This window comes from Gracilinanus agilis, chromosome 4 (assembly GCF_016433145.1).
Source record: "Gracilinanus agilis isolate LMUSP501 chromosome 4, AgileGrace, whole genome shotgun sequence".
Taxonomy (NCBI): domain Eukaryota; kingdom Metazoa; phylum Chordata; class Mammalia; order Didelphimorphia; family Didelphidae; genus Gracilinanus; species Gracilinanus agilis.
The window spans coordinates 42,881,029-42,899,488 of record NC_058133.1 but is presented as its reverse complement, the minus strand read 5'-3'; the positions used below and the strand labels follow the sequence as shown (position 1 = coordinate 42,899,488).

At 37.0% G+C, this 18,460-nt stretch overlaps 1 protein-coding gene across 1 annotated transcript in view; it reads right to left on the bottom strand.

Moving 5' to 3' along the window:
* Positions 1 to 18,460, bottom strand: part of SELENOF (selenoprotein F) — a 48,957-nt gene that overhangs the window by 6,715 nt on the left and 23,782 nt on the right. Inside the window, exon 3 of the mRNA XM_044671616.1 lies at positions 6,691 to 6,754. Within this exon, the coding sequence (XP_044527551.1) occupies positions 6,691 to 6,754 (64 nt within the window). The remainder of the gene's footprint in view (positions 1 to 6,690; positions 6,755 to 18,460) is intronic.

Sequence of the window (18,460 nt, the reverse complement as noted above, 5' to 3'; positions counted from 1 at the left end):
TCACCCATGTGAAATTTGTTTATCATTATTTACTCCATATTATTTGTAACTCATTCTTTTAACAACCAAGATTATTTCTGAATTGTTGATTCTGTTATGCAATAATTGTGAGATAAACTTCTCAAGTCTTATGTCCCTGGAAATTCTAGATGCAGTAGATAGAACATTAGACCTGGAGTCAGGAAGACCTGAGTTTGAATCTGGTGACATAGTAGCTGTGTGACTCTGAAAATGTCATTTAAGTTTTCTGCCTCAGTTTCCCTATCTATAAAATGAGGCTGATAATAGCACCGATCTCCCAAGGTTAATTATAGGGACAATATGAGATATTTGTACAGCACTTACAAACCTTAAAACTGCCTATATTCTTAGCTTTTATTAGCCATGTTCATATCTGTATGAAGTAACTGATAAATTCACCAAAGTAAATTACTATTCAGCTGACATCTTGCTATTTTATAGTTCCTTGAAATAATATCCCCCTTTAAATTAAAATTCCTTTAAAATACTTTAGGACTTAGAAGGTTATGCCAATTTTATTCTCATTAGAGTGGCTTTACTTTAGTTCTGGTTCAGTACACTCCAGAACCAATTCATGATCAGTAAATACTAGATTTTGCCACAGAAATAAATGAGGAGAGACTGATGGTGGTGGGAGTCAGTGAGCAACATTTACTGGTCTATTGCTTTAGAACTGGGTCTGTCACTCAGTTTTAACCATGGCTCTGCTCTGAATAGGAATATGATGTTAGAAACTTACATCCTGGCCAGAAAACCATGTCTTCCCAAACATTCACAGGAATAAGGTACTGTGTTATTGATAAAACATCAGTTGCAATGAACAAATTTACTGTTCTCTAAATCCATTTCTTGCCTTATTTACTAACATTAATTATTACTGAACATGATATTTATTGCATTTAAATTCTCAATATAAATATACAATTTATCTTGGGATTTAGGGGAAAATTTCCTATAAATGCTTCACAACAAAATAATGAGCAAAATCTCCCCCAAAATGCCCTAAAAAAAACCCAAAAACTTTAAAAGAGAAAAGAACATTATAAAGCTTTTGTTTTGAGTGATGTTGGAATGAATGTTCCTACATTCTCGTACTGTAATGTTTCAGTGGGTACTAATCTTCAAATTGGTAAAATAACAAAGGAAAAAGTTCATAAGACTTTGGGTTTATGGGCTCCCTTCAAATACATTTTAAAGGTAGCATTTAGGAAGAATCATTTAGATATAAAAAGCTCCTGTACTAGCAAATAGAGCCCCTGAAGATAACCAAGTTTCCATCTTCCAGTCTACCTAATGCAGTTTTTAAAAACAGTCTGATCAATGACATCAGTGCCAGAGTCTCTCAGAGAAGAGATTAATCTGATCAACTACTTCTGGAAGATGTTCTTCCATCAATTACTTTGGTTACTTGACAGTTATACAGGTAGCACTGTCAATAATACTTTGAAGTACTCAAATATAGAAATGATGAAAGACAAGATAAAAGTACCCATGGCTTTTTGTACTTTGATAATTCTTATTAAAATGTAATTTATAGGGCTCTTGAGCGTAAAAGTGTTGGTGAGTATACCATAATCCTGATCTCACTGCTTTGTCCACTGTGCTATTTTTGGTGAAACCTTCACTTTTAGAAATTCTCAGACTTGCTAGTAGTAAAATAGAAAGACATATTTTAAGGATTGCACTATTGGCAAATAGAAACCAATAAAAAACATTTTTGTTTGTTTTAAATGAAACCACATCAGAGCAGTACTTCATTCAAGTTTAAAAATACAAAATGTGATTGTATTTTTAGGATTTAACTTAGATTTATCAGGAAATAGGTTACAAAAAGGTGTGCTTATAAGTTTGTTGAATTTGAGATTGGATGATGACGAATATAAACATGAGAATAAAAAATGTGTTCTGTTGGAAAGAGAGGAACATCCATCAGAAAACCTGGGTTCTGGTCCTTATTTTGCTACTACATTAGTCATCTAATCTTCTCAGGCCTCAGTTTCCCACATCTGTAAGATAAAGAAGTTGCTTTCCATGATCTCTAAATTTCTTCCCAGTTTGTAAAATCCTGTGATTATAATAAGTGATTAAAGGAGACAAGGATTCTTTGGAGGCTTTAAAGCAAATGAAATGGTAGCTTTAAGGGGAGACATGAATTTTTCTCTTCACAAAATTTTCCTTTGCAACTATAGCCAAAGAATAGTAAATTTAACTTAATTCATCTTATATTTCAAACAATAACAACATCAACACAAATCTCTTCAAGATAAAACCATAAACTCTTCTATTTCAGGCAGTGGTATTTTGAGAATTGGCTAATGAAAATGCTTGGGAAGCATATATGGTAGAATGTGGTTAAAAACCAGTTGAGGGTTTAATTTTTTCTCCCCTTCAGGGGCAGCTGGGATATTAATTTACAGTTAATTCTAGATGGTATGGCTAGCTGAAGTTCCACAAACTTAGAGACGGTGAGGTGGATGAAGATAATGAACAGTAAGAAGGCCAATGTAGCTGGGCTCTGGTGTACATAAAGGAGAGTGATATGTATAAAAGTTGGAAAGAAATTGAGACAAGGCTAGGATGGGAAGGGTCACTAATCTACCAATCTCTCTAGCTACAAAAGAGTATATTTTTCTAATCAAGGAAGACATCTAATATTTAAGAATAGGATGCATTGCTGGACAGATAATGGAAAGAGTTCAATATCTGTAACCATGAGATGGAGACTTTCAATTTTTGCTGTTTTTAAGAGATGGTTTAAAACCATAAAAATAAATGGCAACTCAAAAAGAAAATTAACTGTATTAAAATACATCTTGCTTTACAGAACTTGCTTTATAAAAACATTAACATAATTTCTCACTAGAATATATCAGTTAGGTGAAAATTCTAACTGAGGAATCTAAATAACATTTACATATTTAGAAAAAATTTTGAGCCATACCAAATATATTTGGAAAAAATACAGTGATTTCCATTCGTAGGAAAGCTCATACTTCATTAAAAGGTAAGTTGCAGAACAAAAAACTTGGAAATAACATAAAAATACAAGTCTTCAAACTGCATAGATTACACAATTACATTTTTTGAAAAGTGAAGTTGTGATTTTCTAAGTGCGGGTAACTCCTAGTGTGGGAACAAACTCTACCACTTTAGATTTGCAGATTGTATCTCTCTCTGATTTAGGGAGTTGTCTAAGGTGTTGTGGGATTGAGAGGCCCTGGGCTCCACAGTTAATAAGTACCAGAGGCAAGGAACACACCCTGGTGTTCCTGAGACTGAGTTACTACTGTCTCTTAGTCATCTAAAGATACATGTAAAACACTATCAGATAAAAAGATCAATAATTCACACTTAAAAAGATGGTAAAGGATGAACACCACTATTTTGAAGAAGTCATCATTGTAGGCATAAAACCAGACATTTTAAGTAGCAGGGCTAATCACTGAATCAAAGTTGTTTCTGATCCTAGTGAAAATGGATAGTCCTGGAGTAGCACAAGACATTCCTCTATGACAAATTATTAGACAGAAATCAATACAATCAGAAAGTAAAGGTCTGCAAGAAGGCAGCACCTTATAGGAACAAGAAAGATGATCAAGCCTGTCTGCCACGCTGAAGGTTGAGGTAATGAGCTTAATCCCTCTCTTTTAGTTATTATAGTTTGTTGATTTATTTCCCAATTGGTTAGTTCCTATTTATCTTGTATATAACTTGTTTGTACATAGTTGTCTGCATGCTGTCCCTTTCCATTGGACAGAGATCTTGAGAACAGTGACTGTCTTTTGTCTGTCTTTGTATTTCTAGCACATAGTTGTGGTAGGTGCTTAATAATGCTAACTGACCAGAAAAGTCAAGATGTCAATAGTATCATTTTGAGATAAAAATTATCTAAGGAATAGAAAGAGAATTAGAAAAATCATGCAAGGTGAATTTTTTTGGGGGTAAGCAGAGGATAAATCCTTTGTTTTGGACTCCATTAGATAAATACATATGAGCTTAATCCATTTTGCAATGTATTCTAAGTTGACTTGTAACTACTTGCAGTCTGCATATGAAATGCCACCATATCATCTTTGTTACAGATTCACTTGCCTATGGATGTTTAATGATAGGTCTGAGCACAGAATTTATGGACTCTTTCAGTCTAGGTTCTTTCCCACTGTGATTCCACTGACTAACATTTTGCCTAACAATTCTAAGTTTTGTCCTTTATGAAGTTGGACTACAGTTCTACTTCTCTCCTCCTGAAATTTTCTAGATCAAGAATAATTCAATTTACTAGTATGTATCAAGCCTCTACTAGACTATACCAGTGATGGGCAAACTTTTAAAAGAGGGGGCCAAAGGAAAGGAAATGCTCATCTGTCAGTCTGTTTCTAAGGCAATTCTTTTGAAATTTCATTGTATTGTATCCTTCTCATTGTATTCGTCAGATTAGGAATAATGTTGCATGGCTGGACAGAACATTTCAGGGGGCCGCATCTGACCCACAGGCTGGACTATACCATACTATGTAATACACACTGTGATAGGCAGCAGGGATAAAAAGTCTAAGATAAAAAGTACCTGACCTCAAGGAGCTTATTTTCTACTGGGATAATTTTATTTTTTATTAATCTCTTTAATCTGTCTCCCTAATCCTTAATCCTCTATTCTTTCATTTAGAAAATAAATTTCTAATTCCACCCCCTCCTCAACAAATGGCTGCCTGTAGCAGAGGAATTTTAAACCTATTTTGCCAAGTGTAGGTGAAATAGTGGTTCTGGGTATTCTCCTAGGAAGACCTTTCTGATGCTTCTGCTCTACACCAAAGTGTAATGGAATGTGCATAGTGATACTGTGATGACAGGGCCTAAGGTTGCTGAATATATATATATATATATAAATGTTAACAAGTTTCATGGGATACTTTTAGATGGCTGAATCTATTACTATTACTTTGCTAGATTTAGGGGACGAAAACGGACAATATTTTATTCTACAGCATGCTAGGTCAACAACAAAATGCACATGCAAAATGGGTAATTACATAACAGTGAATTCATAAATTAATCCTGTCATTGTGTAAAAGAGGGAAAACAATACTTTGGGAATTAGGCAGGAATCAAACTGGTGTGAAAATATGTAATGAGCATACTTACATATTCAAGAAAATCTAAAAATCCTGGCCCTTTGGAAATAGTGGCGGATCTTCAGGTAAGCTCAGCTCTCTAAACTATATTTAAAGTGACTAGAACAATAGTGGCCAAAAATCTTGTAGTTAAAATATACCTTTATTTGATATATGTAAAAATCTCACTATTTTCATATAAGCTATATCCTTCTAAATTAATATCTTTTGAAGTTTATTATTTAGGATTCTTTCTTTGAAAAGAAAAAATTCTTTTCTGTAATTAAGTCCTATGGGAATTCATTTAAACCAGTGGTTCCCAAACTTTTTTGGCCTACCACCCCCTTTCCAGAAGAAATATTACTTAGCGCCCTGGAAATTAATTTTTAAAAAATTTTAATAGCAATCAATAGGAAAGATAAATGCACCTATGGCCATCACTGCCCCACTGGATCGCTGCAGCACCCTCCAGGGGGCGGTGGTGCCCACTTTGGGAATCACTGATTTAAACAAATGGGAATGAAATTCTATGGATATACGGAGCATTCTACCAGCCTTGGGGATGGAGAGTTGACAAAATGGTCCCTATCTTTGAGGAGCTGCTCCTCCCAGGGCAGGCTTCAGAGTGTGATAGCTGGGCCCACCTTAAAGGAAGACAAGAATTCCAAGATTTGGGAATACATTGTGTGAAGTAAATGATTTAGGGGATGTTGATCTGGAGGACAGAATCCAGCCCTGGCATCCCTTGGCACCAGCGTGTCTCCACGGAGGGGGGCTGGGGAATGAGGGTCTTCCCTTCTGCTCCTGACTAGCCTGACTCTTGGGGTTGGCCCTTGGTAAGCGGCAGCGCCTCACAGAGAGGACCTGGCTGGGCCGAAATCTGGAGCCTGCTCTAGGCTGAGCCCCCTTCCTCTCCCTCTCTCTATGACTCTGGGGCTGAGCCTCCAGACCACCTTTTATCTGTCACAGTGTGGAGGTGGAGACGGGCCAGGCCAAGACCTCAAGGCTATCCAAGGGAACAGTGTGAATACGGCAGGGAGGATCCTGGTCTTAAAAGATACACAGGCAAAGGAGTCTGTGTTGGATCAGAAACAACTGAGAGTCAATGAAAGACTGAGCAAATGTGTTTCAGGTACATGACTGTGGCAACTCGATTGAAATTGGGTTGGAAAGACTTAAAAATCCACATTTTAAGCAGCTCTGGGGTATGTGTGTACTATTTAAATGCATCCTAACATGAGTCCTTTTTAAAGCAAAGACTGTATTGTTTGGACTCCAGATCACCTGCAATATAAATTAATAGATTTGAGAAACATATTATGAATTATATTAGAGCCTGTTATCTTTAAAAAATGCTCCCTCCTCTTGAAAATGCCTGTTTTAAGTGATTTTTATTTTGGTCCTGAGACAAAAGGCCTCACTGCATGACAAGCAGACCTCATAGCTGTTGGGCTGGGTGTGTCTCTGAGCCCGGACGAGGCACAACTTGGGCCCGCATCACCTGGGACTGCCACCAACTCACACGTTTGGCTTTAGTCACAGGTGATGATTTTACTTACCCTGGACTTGGGGGAACCGCCCTAGTTTTCATCCACATACTTCCAGGATAGCACCCGCATAAAGCTACAAGAGGAAAAGCAGAGTATTTTACTGACAGAAAACACCATAGATGTTGAAAACTATTCACAAAAATCTGGAGTCTGTATTGGATGTACTTAAAAAACCTCTTATTATCCATCTTAGAATCAATACTGTGTATTTGTTCCAAGGTAGAGTATCTGTAAGGGCTAGGCAATGGTGGTCAAGTGACTCGCCCACCATCACACAGCTGGGAAGTGTCTGAGGTCAGACTTGAACCCAGGACTTCCCATTTCCAGGACTGGCTCTCAATCCAGTGAGCCACCCAGCTGTCCCTGTATTATAAATATTTGTGAGGGATCAACAGATTATGCACAATTGTGCTAGATGACACATGGATCAATTTAGCAAAGAGTTGCTTATTTCTATGTACACTTTAAACCCTGGAGAGGCAGTGTAGCATAGAACAGAAGATGTTGCACATGAAGCTGTTAAGACTTGAATTCAAATTCCCCATTTTGAGATGACTTGGATGAACTCTAAGGTTCCTTTTAGCTCTAAATTCATATTCCTATGATTATTCTGTGGTCATTTTACTTAAAAGCAACAGATAATTTAAAATTAAATTCTTATTACAAATTTAACATTTTAAAAATGTGAGAAATTTTAAACTAATTGAATTAATTTAGAAATTAACAGAAAAACTATTAATATGAGTAAAATGTTGCATAAGGAATTCAGACATATAAATTATTTTACTGTAATGAAATTTTGTTGAAAAGATTTTTTATTTCTATTTTGTAGGCTCTGAAAAATGGCAGTATATCAGAGATTCTTACAATGGCTCATGAATAAGAAAATAAAGTAGTAGTATTAAGCACATAGTTAACCCACCCAAATACCTCCCTTCCCACTCCTGCTCTTGAACTTTCTTGCATTTTTCTAAAGACAAAATTAAATTAACAAAAGGAATATGAAGTGCTCAGCTTGGTACACAAATCAGACTATTTGCCTGCAGAGTGAAGGATTGTAGTCAGGGGCATGAGAAGGCTCAGGATTGTATTCAGGATTTATTATAACCAGATGAACAAAGTATTGTGTCTATATTCCATCTTCCAAGGTTTAAAAACATCTTTGTTACAGAGAACACTTGTAATTATATTCATTGTATTGAAGTTTGTATAACTGTAATGACTCTGGAGGGCTTTCTTTTTATCAAGCAACTCTGCTTATTTGTGCCTTATATCATTCCATCAACAGAATTTAAGCTCCATAAGGACAAGGGCTATTTTTTTTTTAAACTCTTACCTTCCGTCTTAGAGTCAATACTGTGTATTGGTTCCAAGGCAGAAGAGTGGTAAGGGTAGGCAATGGGGGTCAAGTGACTTGCCCAGGGTCACACAGCTGGGAAGTGTCTGAGGCCAGATTTGAACCTAGGACCTCCCGTCTCTAGGCCTGGCTCTCAATCCACTGAGCTACCCAGCTGCCCCCAAGGGCTAATTTTTAATCTGTGTCTTTGGTACCTAGGATGATGCCTTGCAATATTTACTGAAGTAGAAAGAATACTTAATGGGTATAGCTAGACATTAAAAAAACACGTCTTGACTTTCTATGGTGATGTAAAAGAGAAGTTCTTTAGACTAATCTTCACAAAACTATGATCTGACAAACATTTCTAGGGGGCTCTTCCTCCTTAACTTTTCTTACAGCTGTACAAATAGTAAAGAAAGCTGGGATGGAGAGAACTGGTATCTACTCTATAATGAGCTGCTTTACTCTGCTTAATCTTTTGGGGTCTTAGATTCTTATTTTGTTAAATGATGGGGAGGGGGAAGTGATTGCTTAGGTTCTGTCTAGCTCTAAGAATAGAGGGATCTCATCATTATATAAGGTAGTCTTTAATTTGAAAAGAAACTTAGTACAGTGACAGCTGTTACTGAAGAAACTGGAAAAATGTAAGGGACCAAAAAAGAATCTCCAATGAAGAATAAAACAAACTTCAAAAGTTGTCCATCAATTGCACAGAGCATGAAGAATATTAGTATAGATATTTGTAGTCTCCTGGAAAAGTTCTAGCGGAGGATATTAGATTATGTAGAAACAATTCTTGACATTAGAGAATATAAATTGGTAAACTTTAGACCTATGAATTTTTTTCCAAACAAAGCTGACACAGAGGAAAGCCAGACTTGTGGTAAGGGTGATTGATTACCTAGACACCTCTTAGAGGTTTCCTTCTGCTCAAAGCAGAGCATTTGGACCAATAATGAACTGGCTGGTGAAATAAAAAGGAAGGGAAGAGTGGGGAGGAAGTGACTATTCCATTGAAAATCTGTACTATTATAAGAAGGGGATTCCTGGACAGAGTCTGGCAGGCATTTGCCCATTTACCCTAAAAAGATTCCAAAGTGTAAGAGGCAAAGCCTGAGACACTCTTATACCGAAGAGTTTGGAGAAAAGATAAGTAGGGCTTTGTGGTGTTGTCTAAACCACATCAGGTATATGTATTCAATTCTGGGCCTAACATTTTAGGATGGACACTAGACCACATTCACAGGAAGGAAAAATGAGATGGAAAGTGGCCAGGAAAGCACATTGTATATTGATCTGTTCAGAGAATTAGAGACGTTTACCTAGGAGAAGAGGTGTTAGGGGGTAGGAGAATTTACATCAGAATGGTCTCTGAATTATTCTACTAGGCTGGGAGGACAAGAGGACAAGAAAGTTAGAGAGGCAAATTTTGGTTAAATATAAGAAAAATAAACGTTTCCAACAGTTATTTCTTAAAGGATGTTGTAGAAGTAATAGACATGAGGTCATCTATGATTCTAATTCAGCATTTGTTATTTAACTAAGTTACTTAATTCAAGTTTTCTCAGATGCTCTTTGAAAAATGCCAAATTTAATAATAGCTTCAGGGTAATATAGTATTGACTTTCTATGGTGATATAAAAGAGAAGTTCTTTAGACTAATTTTCACAAAACTACAATCTGACAAATACTTCTGGGGGGCTCTTCTTCCTTAACTTTTTTCACAGACGTACAAAGAGAGTAAAGAAAGCTGGGATGGAAAGAACTGGTATGTACTCTATAATGAGCACATATTTAGATATTCCATGTTTAGATATTCTATAACTCAGATTTAGATGTTCTATAACATTAACTTTTTAAAAAATTGACAACCTGCTTATGAATTCATTGTTCAGGAGAAGACTTGTTCTTTCATGCTGTACAAAAGAACTTAAATTAACTACAGATTGTGTTTCAAATGCCTTATAAAGCTTATTGAAAACTTATCTTGATAAAAGCCCAAAGCTACTGCATTCAACTTTTTATCAATAGCATCTCTGGCAACAAATATACAACAAATATAACAGTTAACTGAAATACATATTGCTGGTAAACAATCTAGGCTTCAGGGCAGGAAGTAGAAAAGAAATTTTAAAAAGAGCAAAACCTGGAATCTCCTAGATTTTACTAAATTTCAACCTTGGTAATTCTTTTTTTTATACCATTCCACGTCAAAAACCTCACTTTCACTTTTTTTGGGAAACATACCAAGGGTGGAAAGAGACACCAAAAAGCAAGTTAATAGTGTATATTTCTTGACCTCTTCCATCTTTTGGATTGTTGTTCAGTCATATTTGATGATTCATGACCTCATTTGCTTGTTTGCTTTTTGCAAAGACACTGGAGTGGTTTGCCATTTCCTTCTCCAGCTCATTTTATATAGGAGGAAACTGAGGTAATCAGGGTGAAATGACTTGCTCAGGGTCACACAGTTACTAAGTGTCTGCAATATGATTTGAACTTGGGTCTTTCTGACTCCAGGCCTGGTACTTTATGTACTGCAACACCCAGATACCCATATATTTTCAGAGAATCCATTTTACATAGAATTATGGAACCTTAGAGAATAAACTAGTTCAGGTCAATTCTAAATAATAACTCCCTATATAATAATTTGATTCAATTCAATAATGGTTTATTAAGTGCCTACTATGTGCCAGGCACTGTGATATGCCCTGGAGTAACAAATGAGAAAAAGGAAGACAAGATGCTTATAATCTATTGAAGGAAGGCAACACAGGAAAGGAAGGAGGAAGGTGGGGTGGATATTCGGGGAGGGGTACCCTCCCCCAATGCAAAGGCATCTTACTCCCTAGAGCTGAAACCAAGCAGAGTTGCAGATAAAAACGGGAGTGGCTGAAAGTCCAATTTCCTCCCTCTATAAAGGAAGGCTTTGGGAAGAGTTTAGTGCTTCATCCTTCAGCCCTCTAGGGGAGAGGAGGCTAAGGGAGGTGGGAAGGTTCTGAGTGATGGGATCAGAAGCAGCCATGTGGTCTGTGAGGCCTCCCTAAGGGATTAAGTTCTTTTTTTAGAAGACTCCATTTGATTTGGGCAGCTACAAGTAGATAGAATGCTAGGTCTGGAGTCAGGAGTTTGGAGTTCAAATCTGGCCAAACACTAGCAGTGTGACCCTAAGTCACTTAACCCTATTTGCCTCAGTTTCCTCATTTGTAAAAAAGCTAGAGAAGGAAATGTCAAAACTACTCTTATTATCTTTGTCAAGAAAACCCCAAATGGAGTTATGAAGAGTCAGACATGACTGAAACAACTGAACAACAACAATTGGTTTTTCCTTAATCTAGATAAAATCTGCTTCTTTCAAACTTCTATTCTCAGCTCTCAGTACTGCTTTCTGGGGCCAAGTGGAACTTGAGGATTTTCCAAACTCAATATTCCTACTTCCATGAACTAATTTCCCATACCTTGAGGACTTTCTCTGTCTCTGTTACCCTCAAATGGATATTCTCCAGTTTCTCAAAATCATTCTTAAGATGTGATCCCAGAACTGAACACAATAGAGATTGACCAACAGAGTAAGGAGCACAATCATGTTTCCTGGCTTCCAGCTTCCGGATCACACTGTTGACCCCTTCTGAAAACTAAAGGAAGTCTACTGACTCTCACGTATACCTTTTGTCATCTTTGCCTTACTTTCCAAGTAAGAGGAAAAATCTTAGATTTGTTTTCTATTCTTAGTGATATGGAGCAATGTTGGAAAGAATTCTCATTGTTTGCAATTCTGAGAACTCTTATTATATCTTTGAACATGAATCCATTGGTGAATGGATCTTATTTCTGGTTGATACTTCTTTTATAACTATATTTTTATTGATATCTTTATTTAAAATAAAATCTAACTTAAATGTCCATCTGTGTCCCCTTCCCTTTATTGGGTTCCACAAAATATCCTTTTGATAGTCTGACTGGTATAGCATTAAAACTACACATTTTGGTTGTACTGGTATTTTTATTTATAGGGGTATTACCCAGCTAGGAGTACTGAGTGTTCAACTCACTAATTTTTTTTTTTTAATTTCTTTAAAAAGCACTTTGTAGTTGAATGTCTACAGATAAGCTCCCAAATATTTTGTGCATTGTGTTATTTGGAGTGTGGTTTCCTTTTCTATAATTGCCTTTCTAATTTTGTTATTATATAGAAATGTCATTGTTTTCTATAGGTTTATTTTATATTCTGCACTTTGATGAAGATATCTCATTTAGTATCTTTGTTGGTTCCATAGGAATTTCTAAGTACCCACTATGAAAAAACAAGGACATTTTTATCTCCCCTTCTGTACCTTTATGCTTTTACTTTCACTGTCTTAACACTATGGCTAGCCTTTTTTTCTTTATATAAAATAATAGCAGGGAGTGGGCACCTTTATTCCTGCTTTTATTAGGAAAGCTAGTGTAGTCTCATCATATGCTTACTTTTGGTTGTAGATATTTAATATTAAAATATTCTTTTATGTCTATAGTTTGTAAGCTTTTTATTTTGTCAAAGGCTTTTTAATATAATTATATTGACTGTTTCTTTAATGTCGAACTCATCCTTGAAATTCTAGCATAAATCTCACTTGGATTTATTGGATGAATTGCTATAGTGTTTGATAAGATTTTATTTAGTTTTTAATTGATCTTTATCTAGATAGTCTTGTGTTTATCTTTCTCTGCTTTAGTTATTAAGACTATTTTTTATCTCACAAAAGCAATTTATTAGAATTTCTACCTTGATTTTTGAGAATAACTTGTTTCTGTAATTTTTCTTTGACTCATTTTTCTTGAGGATTTCATTATTAAACCTCTACAGGGTGAAAATTTCCTGAAGTCATTGATCATATAGTCTAACTTTACCCCCTATACCACTATCCATGATCCTCTTTCCCCATTTGCCATGGAATCTTCTCTTTGAGTACATGCCCTCCCACCCTTCCGGATGCTGGTTGCTCCTGGGACCTGGGACCTGGGACCTTCTTCAGAGGTAGAATTTTTGTCCATGGAAGAACAACACTCCTTTGGAGTAGTCAGTCTCTCTGAGCACTAAATCTCTGTAGATTATATGCATTTAAGAGTCCTCATCTACCATCATAACATACATACTTCTCCCCACTGGTATATTAAAGTGAGACCTCTTCCTTGCATTATTAAGATCTTTTCTTCCTTTCTCCTACTTTTATCCCCTTCCTTTGTTACCTCACCCATTCTGTAGATGCTCTTCTTGCAGAAACTACAAGTGTTACTTTCCCTTCATTGTTTTTAACACTGATTTGATTAGGATGAATCACACATTTCCCTCTCCTCTCTCTACCTTTCCTCTCCTATTCTAATGAATTCCACAAAAACCACCAATTTGAGGGGCACAAAAGGAGGTAGTTGTGAGGTTTAGACCATGGTGTTTCAGGTCTGTTCTGCCACCAGATTAGCTTTATCTTTGTTCCCTCGTGTTCTTTTAGAATGAAATTTCTTAATGATATTTTTGTGGTTATTTCTTAAAAAACAAAAACACTGTCCTGCCCCCAACCCATCAGAGTCTGCTTCTGCCTAGTTTTATGTCCTTTTTAATAGTTTTTCATATAAGTTTAGATTCAAGTTGACAGAAGTTTAGTTACTTTGGTAGCTGTGTTTATTTACATTTATTGTGTTTCTGTTGTATGAGGTGTTTGTAAGTTGAATGATCTATATTTTTTAAAGGAATGCTTTAAATGCTACTTCTACTGAAATCTGTTTTCAGATGTTCAGGGTATGTCATTTCAGATTGCAACTTGAGTTCTTTTGCTCTGGTAGGTTTGGAATAATCTTGTGACTTTCATTTTTTTTCTCTTTATATTTGAAGATCACTTAGTGATCTTCAGTGACCTGGTCACTTAGAGAATATTTTGTCATAAGAACTGTTTAAATTTTAACCACTTTAGTCTGCAGCATAGAGCTTCCCCTCGCCCCCCAATTGATCTATGGATTCATCTGATTGTTGCTTTTTTTCTCTGTATTTAGAAGTTCTGGAGTTTTCTTGTATTATTTCTTGCATTATGATATTCAGATTTTTTGACTTAGGTTTTTTGGGAGGCCTATGATCCTAAAGTTGTTGCTATGTATCTTTAAGATTTCTGCATTCCTACTGTCATTGTAGTCTTCCCCCACCCTATCCCATTTGGCAACATCCTGTGATGGTTTTCTTGGGAATCTATAGGGTTCCAATTCATCAGGTATTGGTTCAATTTCTTTTGTCTTGCAATATTTACTGAGAGCATTTGTGCTCACTTTTACGTCTTGGCAGCTACCTTCCTTTCTGATTTTCTATTTTTCTTGCTCATTAATGTGCTGGCATTCTAGGTTTTTAAATGAGTTTTTTCCCCTCTTACCAGTGATCTTCAGTGTTTTTCCTTAATATTATACATTTAAAAATTCTTTTTATTATTAGCCTGCTTATGTCAAGTACTCTGAGGCTAGACCTCAAAGTCATCTCAACCTCCTCCCATTCCAGGTGAAAGCCAGTCCCTTTTCTTTCAGATTTAGTATAGCAGCACATGCATGCTGGTGTCCTGCCTCAGTTCTCTCTCTCTTTCTTGTATCTCTTCATCCTGGGTAGAGTTAAGGCCTGCAGCTTGACAAAAAAACATGGGGTGAGGGCAGGGCCAATGTATGCCAGTAAAGACTGTAGCAGTAGTACAGAAATTGCTGAGCGGGCCATAGAGCACAAGCCAGAGGGTTGGGTTGTTGTGCCCCGCCAGAGAGTGGAGGGAGTGAGGGAGGGAGGGAGGGAGGGAGACAGAGAGAGAGAGAGAATAAAATGTGCAAAATAATAGTATCTACTTCCCCAGAGTTGTGTAGATAAAGTGAGATATTTGTAAAATGCTTTGCAAACCTTAAAATGCTATAAAATGTGAGCTTTTATTATTGTCATATAGAGAAAGCTATAATTCGTCTACTTTTTGTGCATAATTCTTTTTTCTGTGGAGTTTTTGAGAGTTAGTGAGAACTAGAGCATGCCTAACCTTCTTCCATTTTACTGGTCACTACCCAGACGGATAATCTGTTAGCCGTTCTCATAGCTCTGGTTCACGATCTCGTTAGGTTGATATGTTACTGAAAGTTGAGGTAAATATTTTTAAATTTTGGTATAACATTATTGCAATCTCTCAATTATAAAATCAATGTATAGGGGGCAGCTAGCCAGGCCCAGAGATGGGAGGTTCTGGATTCGAATCTGGACTCAAACACTTCCTAGCTGTGTGACCCTGAGCAAGTCACTTGACCCCCATTGCCTAGCCCTTACCACTCTTCTGCCTTGGAACCAATACAGAGTATTGATTCTAAGATGTAAGGAAAGGGTTTAAAAAATTAATGTATATTTCATGTTTATTTGTAATTCTTGAACAATGTATTCCTCTATTTTGAACAAAATCTTATTAATAAAGTCATTGTCAGAATGTATTTAAAAATATGACAAAATTTAAGTATGGTCCACATATATGGTCTACTAGAAGGTTTCATATATAGGAAAGAATAAAATTTTTTCTGTATCTATGTCTAAGTTATAATTCTGCCATAATTAAAAAGTATAACAACCAAAAGGTTCATATTCATACTGGGACAAATAGCTAGCCTTTGCTATTTTTCTGAGAGAGAGCTAGGGACAACCTCATCAAGTCCATTTATATCACTGGACAAAGGTGTCTTTGTGTGATATATAGCTTCTCTGAGTCACTGAAAAAGCAAACAATACTGTATTTGTTAAGTTCCACGGCTGTTGCCATCACATTAAACTGAAACACAATAGTAAAATTCTCTATGCTTTTTTGTGAACAAGAAAACTATTTTATAGAATTACTTAGTGGGGAAAAAAAGCACCAGATATAAATGACTCTGTGGCAGAGACAAAAGAAAAATGACTAATTCAGTAGTTATCACTATTGTGTTATGAATATTCTCAAATGTGTTCCTTGTAAACTGAACTTGAACTTTTGCTTTATAAAACCAGGGTAGGAAGCAAATCTCAGGGTAGGAAGCAAAAACACAGCAAGACTGATGATATCACAGGGAGGAGAGATGCTAGGCAATAAGATGTAAGAAGAAAAGTGACCACTATGACCTGTGATGTACATGTTTGGATATGTTTCTATTGGCCCGATGCAGTAAAGATTAATCTAACTGAAGATGGCACCCATGATTCCTAAGGAGAGTTGCTGTTGAAGTACTGCACAGATCACTGAAACTCAAGGTCTAGTGCAAGATTCACTGAAGAACATAGGCTCAAAGCCTGAGAGTTAGAAGGGCCCTTAAAGGTAAAGACCAGACATGTATTAGGCAGTAGAGTTGGGACTTGAACCTGGGTCCTCTGACTTCAAACTGCATGAAGGTAGGCATGAGGTGAAGCTAAGTCTTCTGGACCCAAAAGCCAATGTTCCTTCTGCTGTTGAAGGAGCTCAAGTCCCCTACAAGTACTCAGAGATGTGATAGAATCTTAGGGGCCTTTGAAGAAAAGGGCTGTGTGGCATGTCTAGGGCAGGGTGATTGTCCTGAATTTTATCAATAACCAACAATGGGGCACACCTGAGGAAGCCAGAACTCTTCTTTTATGCATAGTATGTGTTTTTAAAGTCAAAAGGTACAAGCAATATGGAAACTATCAGATAGAGAGCCCTGTTGGTGAACCTATGGTGCATGTGCCAGAGGGAGCTGCTCCCCTCCCCCTCTTCACTAAGCATGATGACATTTTTTCACATCCTTCGCCCTTCTGCCCAGCAGCCAATGGGAGAGCACAGGGGGTAAGGTGGGTGGCTCACAGGAAGCAGAGCTAGAGGGGAGCTGGGGCCACTCCCTTCTCCCTCTTTACACTGGCTGACGACATTTCTCCCATGACCCTACCTTCTGCCCAATGGCTCAATGGGAACGCTTCCTCCTTCCTGTCTGGGGTAAGCAGGGATCCCATGCAGCGTGAGGGTTGCAGTTTGGGCACTTGGTCTCTAAAACATTTGCCATCACTGAGAGCATTGGGAAATGTTTAAAAAAAAAAAAGAACCACTATTGTGACTATACCATTACGACACTTTGGCTTATTAGCTGTATTGCTTATTAAATTAATTAAAAAAAATTTCTGCACTGGAGTCAATCCCTTTACACCTGGGCTTTCCTGATCACTGCTTATGCTGCCCCACCAAAACTCTTCTCTCCAGGCATGTGGTTCATTTTCACATATGAACTTGCTCTCACCTCTGTCCCCCTGTTAAAATTCTGTTCTTTTCTAGGGGTGACCTTGTTTTTTCTGCCCATCCAAATATAATCCATTTTTTGACTCTCACCTCAGTAAAGAATTTTGGTACTATTCTATGATCACGTCATTTTCTGAACTCTCTTACAGATTGTCCCACACTATTCAACACTCAATTATAAGCCATCTTGTAATGTTCTTTGTTTCTGATGAAGCAGACTTAGCTTTCATAACCTTTCCGCATCTTGTATAGTGCAAGTAGTTGATAATGCTTGGGAAATGATCAATGGGAAGTTAAATCCAGTATTTTTACTTCAAACATTTATTCTTTTTTTTTTTTTTTTTTTTTTTAAATTTTAAACCCTTAACTTCTGTGTATTGACGTATAGGTGGAAGAGTGGTAAGGGTAGGCAATGGGGGTCAAGTGACTTGCCCAGGGTCACACAGCTGGGAAGTGTCTGAGGCTGGATTTGAACCTAGGACCTCCCGTCTCTAGGCCTGGCTCTCAATCCACTGAGCTACCCAGCTTCCCCCCAAACATTTATTCTTAATAGAATTTTATTTGGGAAATAAATCTAATCATGCAATGGAAAAAAAAAAATCTTATTTGTGAAAGACCAGGATGACTGTTATCCCTGTCCAGTCCCCATGCATTTCTAATTTAAATGCATTCCCTTCTATAGGCTAAATTCACTAATAAAGATACAATAGGAAGAAAAAAACCATGCACAGTAAACTGGCGTGGTGTAGGACCAGCTGTGTACATTTTTCTTTCACACAGCTTGATTATATAAGAGACCATTTTTCCTTGCAATAATAAAGGTTGGGTTATTCCTAACCTAGGGATACCTAGGAAAACTTGCAGTCCCAGTGCCTATCAGGTAAAAGACCTTTCCTGTAAGGCCTTGCTGATTTCTTCTTTGGTCCAATGCCCCATGACCACAGGGGTACTTTCTTACATCTAAACTTCTAAAACTTCAAGTCTATTCTGGGTTTCTTGGAATTTGGGGACCACAAAAGAAGGTAAGGAGAGAACAGGCTGGAACACACAGGGATATGAGAGTAGATTCTTTAAGGCTTTTCCAGTGTAGAAAAGGGCTAGATACTTAAACACAAACCCAAAAAGTCATCGCTTGATCTGACCTTCCCCCTGCCAACTATCACCAACACATCCTTTAGTAACACTCCCCCCC